At 40.0% G+C, this 14,323-nt stretch overlaps 1 protein-coding gene and 1 pseudogene across 1 annotated transcript; one reads left to right on the top strand and one right to left on the bottom strand.

Annotated features, from left to right (window-relative positions):
• Positions 1-1,021: 1,021 nt before the first annotated feature.
• Positions 1,022-13,639, bottom strand: LOC129819722 (ladderlectin-like; annotated as a pseudogene).
• Positions 6,733-8,851, top strand: LOC129819723 (ladderlectin). Its single transcript, XM_055876256.1, has 7 exons — positions 6,733-6,866; positions 6,991-7,063; positions 7,223-7,264; positions 7,458-7,585; positions 8,002-8,136; positions 8,338-8,449; positions 8,591-8,851. Exons 2-7 carry the CDS (start codon positions 7,003-7,005, stop codon positions 8,674-8,676), a joined length of 564 nt encoding a protein of 187 aa, XP_055732231.1. The 5' UTR covers positions 6,733-6,866; positions 6,991-7,002; the 3' UTR covers positions 8,677-8,851.
• Positions 13,640-14,323: the final 684 nt, after the last annotated feature.

Below are 14,323 nucleotides of genomic sequence, written 5' to 3'. Positions count from 1 at the left end.
ATATCTATTGAAGGGGTTGAGGCCTACGAGCCTCCTAGGTTTTGTATTGAAGTCAATGTACCCAGAGGAGGATAGAAGATAGCTGTCCTCCGGCTACACCATAGTGCTACCCCAGAGAGTACTGTTGCTATAGACCTTCATTGCAAAACAATGTGTTTTAATCAATTATTGTGACATATGAATGTATTTAGTATAGTTTAATCTAAAAAGGATAACTTTGTGTTTCACTATTTTTATTTTAATGAAATTTCCCTGAGGATGGTACTCTCATTCTTCTTCTGCGGAGCCTCCACTGGACTGGGCAGTAGTCCAGGTGCGACAAAACTAGAGCCTGTAGGACTTGTTTTGTTGATAGCCTTGTCAAGAAAGCAGAGCAGCGCTTTATTACGGACAGACCTCTGCCCATCTAAGCTACCATTGCATCAATACGTTTTGACCACGACAGTTTCCAATCCACGGTTACACCGAGCAGTTAAATCTCCTCAACTTGCTCAATTTCCTTGATGGAGCTGGGGTGATAGAAGCAGGCTGATATGCCCATCCATCTATCCACATGGTTATTTTTCATGCCTCTTTCAGAATCGCTTTAACTTTCTGGGTTGCTGTATAGTTTTGCGAAGCAATCAAGCCGTTTGCTCTAACAGCAGCAGGAGTTTTACATTTGGTATCAAATGTTCGGTTGAATTTTCTGAAGGCTGGCTCATCGCAGTCTCGTGGAATTTCCAGACTGGATGAATGAATTAACCAGTGCTTCTCTTTTTTGAAACTCATTTGAGATTGCTCTGGTTGCTATGTTTCTGCTCTTTTCATGCAAACTGCTAAAGTATGTTGTCCTGACATGCAGCTACTGGTTGACGTGCAGCTACTAATAGCTAGCGGGTGGCTATCTCACCTTGTATTTATCCTGAAATTGTTTGTATGATTCTTTGAACAAACTCTGAGATCCTAGACTGTACCTTTAATAATCCTCTTACAATTATGGCAGTATCATTCATGTTTAATAATGACTCAAGAGAAAACACAATGTCTACACCCGTTTTATTGACAATAAACAAAACCAGTACAAATAATCTTTACTGAATATTTGACTTCACCATAAAGACTGTTCATTTAGATGTTGGCACTATGGAGTAGCATTTGTTGTTTCAGTTTTTCTGGATTTCACAGATTCTTTTGGAGCACACCGAGGGATATCTGTTTCCACAGTTTATATCGTTCCAGCGGTATTCATCTTAAAAAGAAACACGGCACAGAAATGACCTCTCAATTAATCTCAGATGTTCACACAACAATAGAATAGTGTGTGTGTGTGTGTGTGTGTGCGTGCGTGTCAGTTTATTTGATGAATGGATCAGTGAATGATACTGGGCTTACTGTACCTCCCCAGTTGATCACCATACATGGCTCTCTGCCACCGCTGTTATTGGGCTCTCCTTTCATCCAGTTCTGGTAATCAAATTCGGAGCCGTCACTCCAAAACCATAGCCTGTCCTGTGGGGAAGCAGTGAGGTCTCAGTTTCAAAGAAATCCCATGGTATTATTATAATAGTATGCCAATAGATACTGCAGTGACCTTTTGTTGTTGTTGCCTATATCTATAAGATCTTCCAAACCGAGATCGGACTTTATCAGTGACCCTTGAGATATTGATGAGTTTACCAAAGATATTACTGATCTGTGAGTATACTCCACCTGAACAGCATCAAATCCTCCAATCCAGGTAGCTGAGAAACCGCCAGTCTTGCACCCCACAATTGCCTGTAGAAATTGATACTCCGCAGAGCTGTGCACAGACGCCAGGTTTGCTCCGAGGGACACACAGTGGCGCTATAGTGAGAGGTAGACAGGGACAAAGACATTTCATAATGTAAGTATTAGTCAGTAGTCCAGTCTGTGATAATTTATCTTCTGGACTCTCACAATCCAATATTGTCCATCGCAATTAATGCTCTTTTAAAAATACTCCAGGAGATATTAGATTATCTCTGTTTTAACCAATATCCTGCAGGTTCCAATATACAGTTGGCCTTAATTAATATAAATATATCAATTAATATGCCACGGTAAAGAAAATTCCAATGAAACAATAACTTCAAGGGGAGGTTCAGTATTTTACATGACACATGCGGTGCCTACAAAGAAATTAGGCCAAATCACCTTTAAGGGTAACCTCAAACCAAATAAGCGAGTTGATTTCGATTGAGAGTAACCATAATACCTCTGCTAGGGGCCATGACCTTGTAGTCTCAACGAACATGAAGCAGCGTCATCCAAATTGGAACCAGCCTGTGGGGCATTGGTTCCTGTTCTCTGCTGCCACTACTCCCTCCTCTGCCCCCTTAGCTCCTGGAAGAAGGACAGACAGGCAGGAATTCAAATGGACAAGTCATAGCAATGTTGTTCACAAACAACCGCCCCTGCACACAACTGTTATTCTGTTTCGTAGAACCATCAACCTGTGAGAGGTGTCTACCTAGTGGTACTGCAGATACATTTGACATAAGTTTCTTGGACAGAGATTAAAAACTACAATTACCCAGATGCAAATTCTGCTCAAAGTCCATTGTCTTTTCAAGGGACTCTATAGAGGATGCAGTTAAAGACAAGAAAACACATGAAATCAACGCTGCCTTTGCAAAGTTCATGGGACTGTTCTATACCCTTTGCCGACCCAACTTGTAATGTGCTGGCTCAGATATTTTATTTTTACATTGCCTTTCCCAGCACAGTTCCAGCAACTATGGAGGATTTGTAACCAGGCCAGCCCAGTGCAGTCCGACTCGACTCAGTAGTGTTACTATCGTACTGGCCAAATTCAAAACAAGTGCAGCTAAATAGGCACACACTCTGCTCAGTGTTTTTCTCCAGCAAAGCTCTGAAACAAGAACTGGTACACAAAAAAAATGTGAAGGTAGGGCCTCAACACCTGGACAAAAAAAACCTTCAACTAGCTGGAGTTACAGGGATCGACAGGAAAGGAGTGTTTTGTAAAGAATGCTGTAAAGTGGGAACTAAAGTGTATATTCTTGGTTTGCTGTGTGTCTTACCTGTTGCTCTACTCAGAGCAACGGCAGCACAGAGCAGCAGAGATATGGTCAACATTGCCATGGTGGTGATGATGGTCTCCTCCTAAAAACAAGGTACTGTAACAGAGGGCAATAATACTAGAAACATCCAGAATTCTCTGAAAAACAGCATAACGGCAAAGTAAACAGTTTATTACGTAATGTACATGAATTGAGGACTTACCTGTTAATGTGAATCACTGGTAAGTTCAGCAGGTTCTGTTCATCTGGAGAAAGAGGAGCACTTTACACTGTCAGCTACTAATAAATAGCAGTTTCAAACAACTGTTAGCTGGTAATGGCGTTCCATAGAGCTGATTTGAGGTATGATCACATTTCAGATATGAATGGCTTTTCATAGCAATGATCTTTGGAATGTTTACCTATCGTGTGAGCTATTAAAGATTATCAAATGTATGGTTACCTAGTAAATGGTTTTCCATGGAACTAGTATCCTGTTGAACAAAGTTCAAATGTCATATTCATGATAATGTTATTTGGAATAGTTTTGCATCCAGGGTTTGGGCCAACTAAAATAGAAATTCTTGACATCAAATAAAATCAAGTCAAATGTTATTGGTCACATACACTTATTTAGCAGATGTTATTGCGGGTGTAGTGAAATGCTTGTGGTCCTAGCTCCACCAGTACAGTAATAATCTAACAATTCACAATAATACACACACACATCTAAAAGTTAAAGAATGGATTCAAGAAATATCTAAATATTAGGACGAGCAATGTCGGAGTGGCATTGACTAAAATACAGTATATACATATGAAATGAGTAAAACAGTATGTAAACATTATTAAAGTGACCAGTGATTCCATGTCTATGTACATAGGGCAGCAGCCTCTAAGGTGCAGGGTTGAGTAACCGGGTGGTGGCCCTGTTCCCTGATTAAGAGGTGATGTCTACTCCACTCCACTACCATTGTCAACTTTCTCCTGACATGAACTGAAGCCACGTCTCATGTGTCCTCTCATCCACTGGCACATTGAATGTTTCCTCTCCAAGCACTGTGAGTGGCCCTGTACAATTTTCTCTCATTACTGTATGTAGAGTCAATCACATACACAAACACAATCACATTATTACACATCACTGATTTTACTCCTTGCTTGGACTAACTCATTCTTAGCTCTTTTGTCTAACTGTGTTAATTTTTTTATTTCACCTTTATTTAACCAGGTAGGCAAGTTGAGAACAAGTTCTCATTTACAACTGCGACCTGGCCAAGATAAAGCAAAGCAGTTCGACACATACAGAAACAGAGTTACACATGGAGTAAAACAAACATAGTCAATAATACAGTAGAAAAATAAGTCTATATACGACGTGAGCAAATGAGGTGAGATTAGGGAGGTAAAGGCAAAAAAAGGCTATGGTGGCGAAGTAATTACAATATAGCAAGTAAAACACTGGAATGGTAGATTTGCAGTGGAAGAATGTGCAAAGTAGAAATAAAAATAATGGGGTGCAAAGGAGCAAAATAAATAAATGAATACAGTAGGGGAAGAGGTGGTAGTTTGGGGTAAATTATAGATGGGAAATGTACAGGTGCAGTAATCTGTGAGCTGCTCTGTAGTGTGTTGTGTTATTGTTTTTTGTCTTCCCAGTCAAATCCTGTCCAGCACTTAAGTCAAGCCTCTGAACACCTCAACTCATGCCTCATACCCTCATTCAATCACTGCTGTGATCCCTTCCCAACACTGTGTAAGTAACTCATAATATTGTAATATAAATGTCTTTATTAAACGCTTTAGGTTAAAATAATTTGTCTGATGATTTTTGAAAGACACTTTGTCGTCTCCGTGTGTTCCACGCCTATACCGTGAGACTCCCGTCCTCCTCAATTTTTCAAGTCACCAGCCTCCACTGGCCCAGTAATATGGTCAAGTGCCACAAAGAGGAAAATTACAGTTGGCCCAGAACAAAGCGGCTGGCCCCTAAATGTACATGGAGAGCTCACATTAATAATATGCATGTCAATCTCTTGGCGCAAAGAAGAGGAGAGATTGACTTCATCACTACTTGTATTTGTGAGAAGTATTGACATGTTGAAAGCACTAAGCTGGCTGTTTAAATGACTAGCACACAGCTCAGACACCCATCCATACCCCACAAGACATGCCACCAGAGGTCTCTTCACAGTCCCCAAGTCCAGAACAGACTACGGGAAACACACAGTACTATATAGAACCATAACTACATGCAACTCTATTCCACATCAAGTAACTCAGACAAGTAGTAAAATCAGCTAAAAAAAAAAAAAAAAAAAGGATAAAATGACACCTTATGGAACAGTGCGGGCTGTGAAGAGACACACACACAGGTACAGACACACGCATAAGCACACACACACTTTACACATGTACATATGGATTTTGTATTGTAGATGTGTTGTAGTAGAGTCGTGTGTATTAATGTGTTGTGAAATGTGATGTGTTATTGTATGTAATTGCCTTAATGTTGCTGGACACTTGGAAGAGTAGCTGCTGCCTTGGCAATAATAACATACAAAATACAAATACAAAAACAAGGCACAGCATGCATTGGTCAACCTCCATCGGATTTAGCATCCCCACACCGGAGAGGTATTTGCCCTCACATTGAACGCATGGAACATACCAGAGGAGAAGATCCTACTCTTTGTAACTGACAACGGGGCGAACATGTTCAAGGCTATTACAGAATAGACAAGAGAATACCTGTGATCAACAACAACCAGAACTGGCCATAGCTTTGAACGGTGCGGCAGAAATGTCTGAATCTGAGTCGGACGATTATTCTTATAAGGCTAGGCACCACACCCTCATTTTTCTCCCCTTTACCAGTTGGATGTAGACACAAATATCATACTTTATTGTATTAAAATGTTTCTGAAATATCAAAAAAATGCAGATAAAGCAATATCTCATTAAATATGTACATATTGGCATATCGCGCAAATCCATTTTTCTGGACACTGGATGAAGTCAGTCTATATTTTGGTTTCATTTTGTTAAGACACTCCAGGACCGGACTTGTACAGGTGCATCAAAGCTGGGACCGAGAGACTGAAAAACAGCTTCTATCTCAAGGCCATCAGACTGCTACCACCCGGTTACTCAACCCTGCACCTTGAGGCTGCTGCCCTATGTACATAGACATGGAATCACTAGTCACTTTAATAATGTTTACATACTGTTTTACTCATTTCATATGTATATACTGTATTTTAGTCAATGCCACTCCGACATTGCTCGTCCTAATATTTAGATATTTCTTGAATCCATTCTTTAACTTTTAGATGTGTGTGTATTATTGTGAATTGTTATATTATTACTGTACTGGTGGAGCTAGGACCACAAGCATTTCACTACACCCGCAATAACATCTGCTAAATAAGTGTATGTGACCAAAAACATTTGACTTGATTTTATTTGATGTCAAGAATTTCTATTTTAGTTGGCCCAAACCCTGGATGCAAAACTATTCCAAATAACATTATCATGAATATGATATTTGAACTTTGTTCAACAGGATACTAGTTCCATGGAAAACCATTTACTAGGTAACCATTAATTTTTTTGATAATCTTTAATAGCTCACACAATAGGTAAACATTCCAAAGATCATTGCTATGAAAAGCCATTCATATCTGAAATGTGATCATACCTCAAATCAGCTCTATGGAACGCCATTACCAGCTAACAGTTGTTTGAAACTGCTATTTATTAGTAGCTGACAGTGTAAAGTGCTCCTCTTTCTCCAGATGAACAGAACCTGCTGAACTTACCAGTGATTCACATTAACAGGTAAGTCCTCAATTCATGTACATTACGTAATAAACTGTTTACTTTGCCGTTATGCTGTTTTTCAGAGAATTCTGGATGTTTCTAGTATTATTGCCCTCTGATTGTTACAATACCTTGTTTTTAGGAGACCATCACCATGGCAATGTTGACCATATCTCTGCTGCTCTGTGCTGCCGTTGCTCTGAGTAGAGCAACAGGTAAGACACACAGCAAACCAAGAATATACACTTTAGTTCCCACTTTACAGCATTCTTTACAAAACACTCCTTTCCTGTCGATCCCTGTAACTCCAGCTAGTTTAAGTTTTTTTTTGTCCAGGTGTTGAGGCCCTACCTTCACTCTTTTTTGTGTTCCAGTTTTAGAACTGTTCCAGGATTTTGAGCAGGCTTTGCATCTGGGTAATTATAGTTTTTAATCTCTGTCCATGAAATTTATGTCAGTAGATTAATCTGCAGTACCACTAGGTAGACACCTCTCACAGGTTGATGGTTCTACGAAACAGAATAACAGTTGTGTGCAGGGGCGGTTGTTTGTGAACAACATTGCTATGACTTGTCCATTTGAATTCCTGCCTGTCTGTCCTTCTTCCAGGAGCTAAGGGGGCAGAGGAGGGAGTAGTGGCAGCAGAGAACAGGAACCAATGCCCCACAGGCTGGTTCCAATTTGGATCACGTTGCTTCATGTTCATCGAGACTGCAAGGTCATGGCCCCTAGCAGAGGTATTATGGTTACTCGCTACTGTGAATTAAAGGGAAAGTTAAATCGAAATCAACTCGCTTATTTGGTTTGAGGTTACCCTTAAAGGTGATTTGGCCTAAATTGTTTGTAGGCACCGCATGTGTCATGTAAAATATTGAACTTCCCCTTGAAGTTATTGTTTCATTGGAATTTTCTTTAACCGTGGCATATTGATTGATATATTTATATTAATTAAGGCCAACTGTATATTGGAACCTGCAGGATATTGGTTAAAACAGAGATAATCTAATATCTCCTAGAGTATTTTTAAAAGAGCATTAATTGCGATGGACAATATTGGATTGTGAGAGTCCAGAAGATAAATTATCACAGACTGGACTACTGACTAATACTTACATTATGAAATGTCTTTGTCCCTGTCTACCTCTCACTATAGCGCCACTGTGTGTCCCTTGGAGCAAACCTGGCGTCTGTGCACAGCGCTGCAGAGTATACATTTCTACAGGAAGTGGTGGAGAGCAAGACTGGCGGTTTCTCAACTACCTGGATTGGAGGATTTGATGCTGTTCAGGTGGAGTATACTCACAGATCAGTAATATCTTTGGTAAACTCATCAATATCTCAAGGGTCACTGATAAAGTCAGATCTCGGTTTGGAAGATCTTATAGATATAGGCAACAACAACAAAAGGTCACTGCAGTATCTATTGGCATACTATTATAATAATACCATGGGATTTCTTTGATACTGAGACCTCACTGCTTTACCACAGGACAGGCTATGGTTTTGGAGTGATGGCTCCGAATTTGATTACCAGAACTGGAAGAAAGGAGAGCCCAATAATAGCGGTGGCAGAGAGCCATGTATGGTGATCAACTGGGGAGGTACAGTAGGCCCAGTATCATTCACTGATCCATTCATCAAATAAACTGACACACACATACACCGCAAACACACTATTCTATTGTTGTGTGAACATCTGAGATTATTTGAGAGGTCATTTCTGTTCCGTGTTTCTTTTTAAGACGAATACCGCTGGAACGATATAAACTGTGGAAACATCTTTCCCTCGGTGTGCTCCAAAAGAATCTGTGAAATCCTGAAAAACTGAAACAAAAAATGCTACTCCATAGAGCCAACATCCAACTGAACAGTCTTTATGGTAAAGTCAAATTTTTTGTAAAGATGATTTGTTTTTGTAAACTGTAAGTTTGAGTTAGTTGTTGTTCATAAATGTTGAGTAATGCTTTTGTTGTTTATTGTCAATAAAACGGGTGTAAACATTGTGTGTTCTCTTATAAGTCATTATTAATCATGAATGATACTGCCATAATTGTAAGAGGATTCTTAAAAAGGTACAGTCTAGGATCTCAGAGTTTGTACAATGGTCATTTAAATTCTTGATATTCATCCGCTAATTCAAGGTTATTATAGTAAACAAAAACTGAACCTAAATTAGAAATTTATTTTAGATAAACAATTAAGTTTAAACAAAGGACCTTGTGAAGATGCTGGAGGAAACAGGTACAAAAGTATCTATATCCACAGTTAAACGAGTCCTATATCAACACAACTTGAAAGGCCGCTCAGGGAAGAAGCCACTGCTCCAATACCGCCATAAAAAAGCCAGATTACGGTTTGCAACTGCACATGGGGACAAAGATCGTACTTTTTGGAGAAATGTCCTCTGGTCTGATGAAACAAATAGAACTGTTTGGCCATAATGACCATCGTCATAGTTGGAGGAAAAAGGGGGAGGCTTGGAAGCCGAAGAACACCATCCCAACCGTGAAGCACGCTGGTGGCAGCATCATGTTGTGGGGATGCTTTGCTGCAGGATGGACTTGTACAAAATAGATTGCATCAATGGAAAGGAAAATGATGTGGATATATTGAAGAAACATCTCAAGACATCAGTCGGGAAGTTAAAGCTTGGTCGTAAATGGGTCTTCCAAATGGACATTGACCCCAAGCATACGTCCAAGGTTGTGGCAAAATGGCTTAAGGACAACAAAGTCAAGGTATTGGAGTGGCCATCACGAAGCCCTGACCTCAATCCTATCAAAAATTTGTGGGCAGAACTGAAAAAGCGTGTGCGAGCAAGGAGGCCTATAAACCTGACTCAGTTACACCAGCTCTGTCAGGAGAAATGGGCCAAAATTCACCCAACTTATTGTGGGAAGCTTGTGGAAGGCTACCCGAAACATTTGACCCAAGTTAAACAATTTAAAGGCAATGCTACAAAATACTATTTGAGTGTATGTAAACTTCTGACCCAATGGGAATGTGATGAAAGAAATAAAAGCTGAGAAATCATTCTCTATTATTCTGACAAGTCACATTCTTAAAATAAAGTGGTGATCCTAACTGACCTAAGACAGTGAATTTTTACTAAGATTAAATGTCCGGAATTGTGAAAAACTGAGCTTAAATATATTTGGCTAAGGTGTATGTAAACTTCTGACTTCAACTGTACATACAGTATTTAACGATTAATACGAGAATGGACAACATGTGTATTTATCCAACTGTCTTAAACAAATGTCCAAACTCAGTTTGTGAGTACAAGATGTGCTTATTACTGCCACATTGGGGTGGCAGGGTAGCCTAGTGCTTAGAACATTGGGCTAGTAACCGAAAGGTTGCAAGTTCAAATCCCCGAGCTGACAAGGTACAAATCTGTTGATCTGCCCCTGAACAAGGCAGCCCACTGTTCATAGGTCATCATTAAAAATAAGAATTTGTTCTTATTAACTGACTTGCATAGTTAAATGAATGTACATTAGACTCATATTGCATGCTACTTACTCTCTCCATGAACAGCTCGCTAGTATAATTACATCATGGTAATTAACCAATTCTGCTTTGTGAATATGATATAGTTATTATCATGTTACCATTACATTATGCAATGTCAGCTCAGCGACCATCACCTCAAGGGGCTCTACAGTGAAACACGAGGGGGTACATTCAATCAAAACTGTCGTAGCAATATTTTTGCAGCATCTTTGTTTGAACGTTTACTCCTCAACACATCTTACTCTGAAAACTGGAAGCATCTAGTGAAGGGAGTCTACCCAGTAAAGACTTACCAAGAGGTTGGTTCTGTTAAAAGGCCATATCCTCTATGACATAAACATATGGAGGGAAAGACATTGTTAAAGGTTTCAATAATGTCCGACATATGCACACACTTACCAAGGGGGTTGTTCCATGTTTCCCTCCAATGAAGGCTCTGAAACAAGAACTGTCACACAAAAAAAGAGTGAAAGTAGGGCCTCGGCACCTGGACAACAAAAACATAATCCGTGCAATTGTCCGAAGTTGTCAATATCTTGTCAACTCAAGTAGAGTACGCATGGACACGTCTTCCTGTTTTACCTGGTGCACTACCCAGAGCAAAGGCAGCATGGAGCAGTAGAGATGGTCAACATCGCCATGGCGATGATGGGCTTCTGAAAACAAGACATACGTTTAAAATACATTACTGAGAAAAAGGCTAGAAACAAATCAGGAAGAACTCACTGAAAAGAGCTCAAAACAGCAACACAAAGTGTTGTCGGTGAGAAGAGGCCCATCTACAGGTTCTGTTCTGCTGGAGAAAGAACTTTAAAATAGTTAGCTCACATGGCCACAAGGAAAAAAAATCAGCCAATTAAAAAAAGTTAACTTGATATTGTTTCTTTTTCGTGGCACGTTTTCCTCCTGCTCTTTAGATTAGGTTTATTGGTGTTGAAGATTTTTGCTGAAACGTGAACCAGATCATGATAGAATATACAAGCACTTTATCTTTAGTCATGTGTCTTTAATCTGTGTGAAATTAGGATGAATTGCAATATCCAATTAAGAGCTGCCTAAGTCATATTACACAAAACCCTCTTGTTATTAAAGTCAAATTAAGCAGTTGAAATTAATTACGCTTACTCGAATTTGCCTACTTTCAGCACCATGAGCTGTCCATTTAAGACTGATTTTTACAGAAGAAGCATTTGACTCTCCTCATGAACTGCCACCATAGCCCTACACAGTTAGTTAAGCAGCACACAAAAACTGTTTTTTGATCAGCAACAGAAGGCCGGGGCTCAGGGTTGGAATATCCATTGCAGTGTGTAATCCAGCCTAGTGTTATTTACACCATCCCAGCAGCTATCTTAGAAATATAACTTTGCTCTGTGCTTCTCCGAGCATGTACTTTCTATCCTTTAGGCTATGGATCTTTTGATTGAGACCACACTAAATAGCCTATAGGCACATTGCGCGCCCAGTGGCATCGCACGCATCGATATATATAGCCTAATAATCAACGAATTCTAAAACACTGAAATATAGACATTTCGTCAATGACATGACCCTCCCCTGTACCTGATTTAAAAAAAACACTAAACCATCCCCTTGACTGAAACTGAAAAAGCACGACTCTTGTAAGAAAGCCTGTCCTTTTAAAGAACTCAGTGATGGCGTCAAAGTTCATTACCAAGTGCAACTCGCTACCTACTGCTGTGAACTCAAATTTGGACATGATTTCCTTACTGACCAATTTATTTATCACTGTGCGTGAATACTAGAACTGTAAGTAAGGTGTATATTTCCCCCTGTTTTACTGACGAAGTAATAGTTTAACAATATTTGTCATTACAGCATTATGCGTCTACATTTTCACCTGACATTGTTAGGTGGTTAGTCTGATGTTGCTAGTTACTTGTATTTTCGTTTCAGTCATTGGATTATTAAAACAGATGAGCTGTAGATTTAGTTTTGTTATTGCTAAATGAATGTGCCTTATCTTAGTATTGATGCCATTTGTATTAATGTTTATTATTTCCAGACCACATCTTGTATGGATAAATGGACTGTTATTTGGATAATCACAGCTGAGTAACATGGCACAGAATGGCAAACATTGTTAAACTCCAACCTTTTTAGAACCCTAAACTGAGGAACTGTCTCTTGCCGTATTTCTAAGAGTACAATCTCCATAACGTCACCTACTCAATCAGTGTATAAATTCCAGAGGCGTCACCCTCTAATTCAACCCTCCCCCATTTTAGTCATTGTGTAAATTTCGATCCGTCCCTACGCATGTCAGAACAGGTAATGTCAAGCCATAACGAGTTTTTTTTTCAATAACAAATTATAATCAATAACATCAAATGCTGCGCTGAAATCTAACAATACAGCTCCAACTACCATCGTATTATCCATTTATTTTAACCAGTCAGTCATCTTAAGACTTTTCTGAACTGACTTAGTTAAATATAAAAACTTTTACCCCCCCAATTTCATGATATCCAATTGGTAGCTAGTCTTGTCCCCTTCAGACTCAGGAGAGGCGACGGTTGAGAGCCACTCGTCCCCCTCAACACGACCCTATCAAGCTGCACTGCCTCTTGACACTGCTTACTTAACCCGGAAGCCAGCCGCAACAATGTGTCGGAGGAAACACCGTCCAGCTGGCGACTGAAGTCAGCTTGCAGGTGCCCGGCCTGCCACAAGGAGTCACTAGGGTGTGATGGGACAAGGAAATCCCGGCCGGCCAAACCCTCCCCTAACCCGGACAATGCTGGGTCAATTGTGTGCTGCCTCATGGGTCTCTCGACCACACAGCCCGGGTCTGTAGTGATACCTCAAGCACTGTGATGTAGTGCCTTAGACCGCTGCACCACTCGGGAGGCCCCCCCCCATTTAAAAATTCATGCATAGATGTCTAAATTGGGTGTCCGTCCTTGAGAATTGTTTTGGTCCATTCAATACCTCTCCTTTTACAGAACCCTTTCTGGATAATGATATTGAACAGGTTCCTCCCGTCGGTAAATTGATTATTTATCAGTAAATACCAAGAAGTTGTCAAATGGTTTCCCATCTCACTCCTTACTGGTTATGTCTGTTTTTATAGAGGGTCTGGGTGATGAGGCAAACACCTTTTGAACAGAACCCAAATCTTGGTAAGGTTGTACCACTGTAGACTCACCTCCCTTCTTGTCACGGCCGTTTAAAGGAGTGGACCAAGGTGCAGTGCGATTGGAAATCATCTTTTAATTCCACAAACGAACCGCCAACGTAGTGCTCACAGGCAACTAAACATGGACAACTACCCACCAAACCAACATGGAAAATGGCAACCTAAATAGGCACCCCAATCAGAGACAACGATAAACAGCTGTCTCTGATTGGGAACCCACTCAGGCCACCATAAACCTACAACCCCTAGACAATACAAAATCCCCATAGATAACAAAAAACCCTAGACAAGACAAAACCCCAAGACAATACAAAAACTAAACAAACCACCCCTTGTCACACCCTGACCTAACCAAATAATAAAGAAAGCAAATATAACTAAAGTCAGGGCGTGACACTTCTAGAACACTTTTTCAAAGTTACGTGTGTCTGTGAAAGGAGTAGATGTGTAAAGAAATATACTGCATAGACATTTCTTAGAAAAATAAAATGTGCTCCCTTTGTCTTTCACTGTAGTGCCCCATAAGAAGATAATGGATGCTGAGCAAACGTTGCCTCTTGGTATTGGTTTTAAAAAAATCTCTTGGTTTTGTTGAATTAACATTTCAATTTTTAGGCGGTCACTCACCCAGGACTAACAAAACCTAGAATTGTACATTCCATATAATGGTAGACTCTAGGTCGATTTGTACATGAACAGTGGTCTGTAAACAAAGATGATAACATTGCTACAGCAACCTGTTTCTGTCCTTGTCCTCCCAGAGAATAAGTGGAGAGAGGAGGATGTGACTGAGGAGGTA

This window comes from Salvelinus fontinalis, chromosome 22 (genome assembly GCF_029448725.1).
Source record: "Salvelinus fontinalis isolate EN_2023a chromosome 22, ASM2944872v1, whole genome shotgun sequence".
NCBI classification, from domain to species: domain Eukaryota; kingdom Metazoa; phylum Chordata; class Actinopteri; order Salmoniformes; family Salmonidae; genus Salvelinus; species Salvelinus fontinalis.
The sequence above is the reverse complement of the archived record's forward strand: the minus strand, read 5'-3'. Positions and strand labels throughout refer to the sequence as shown.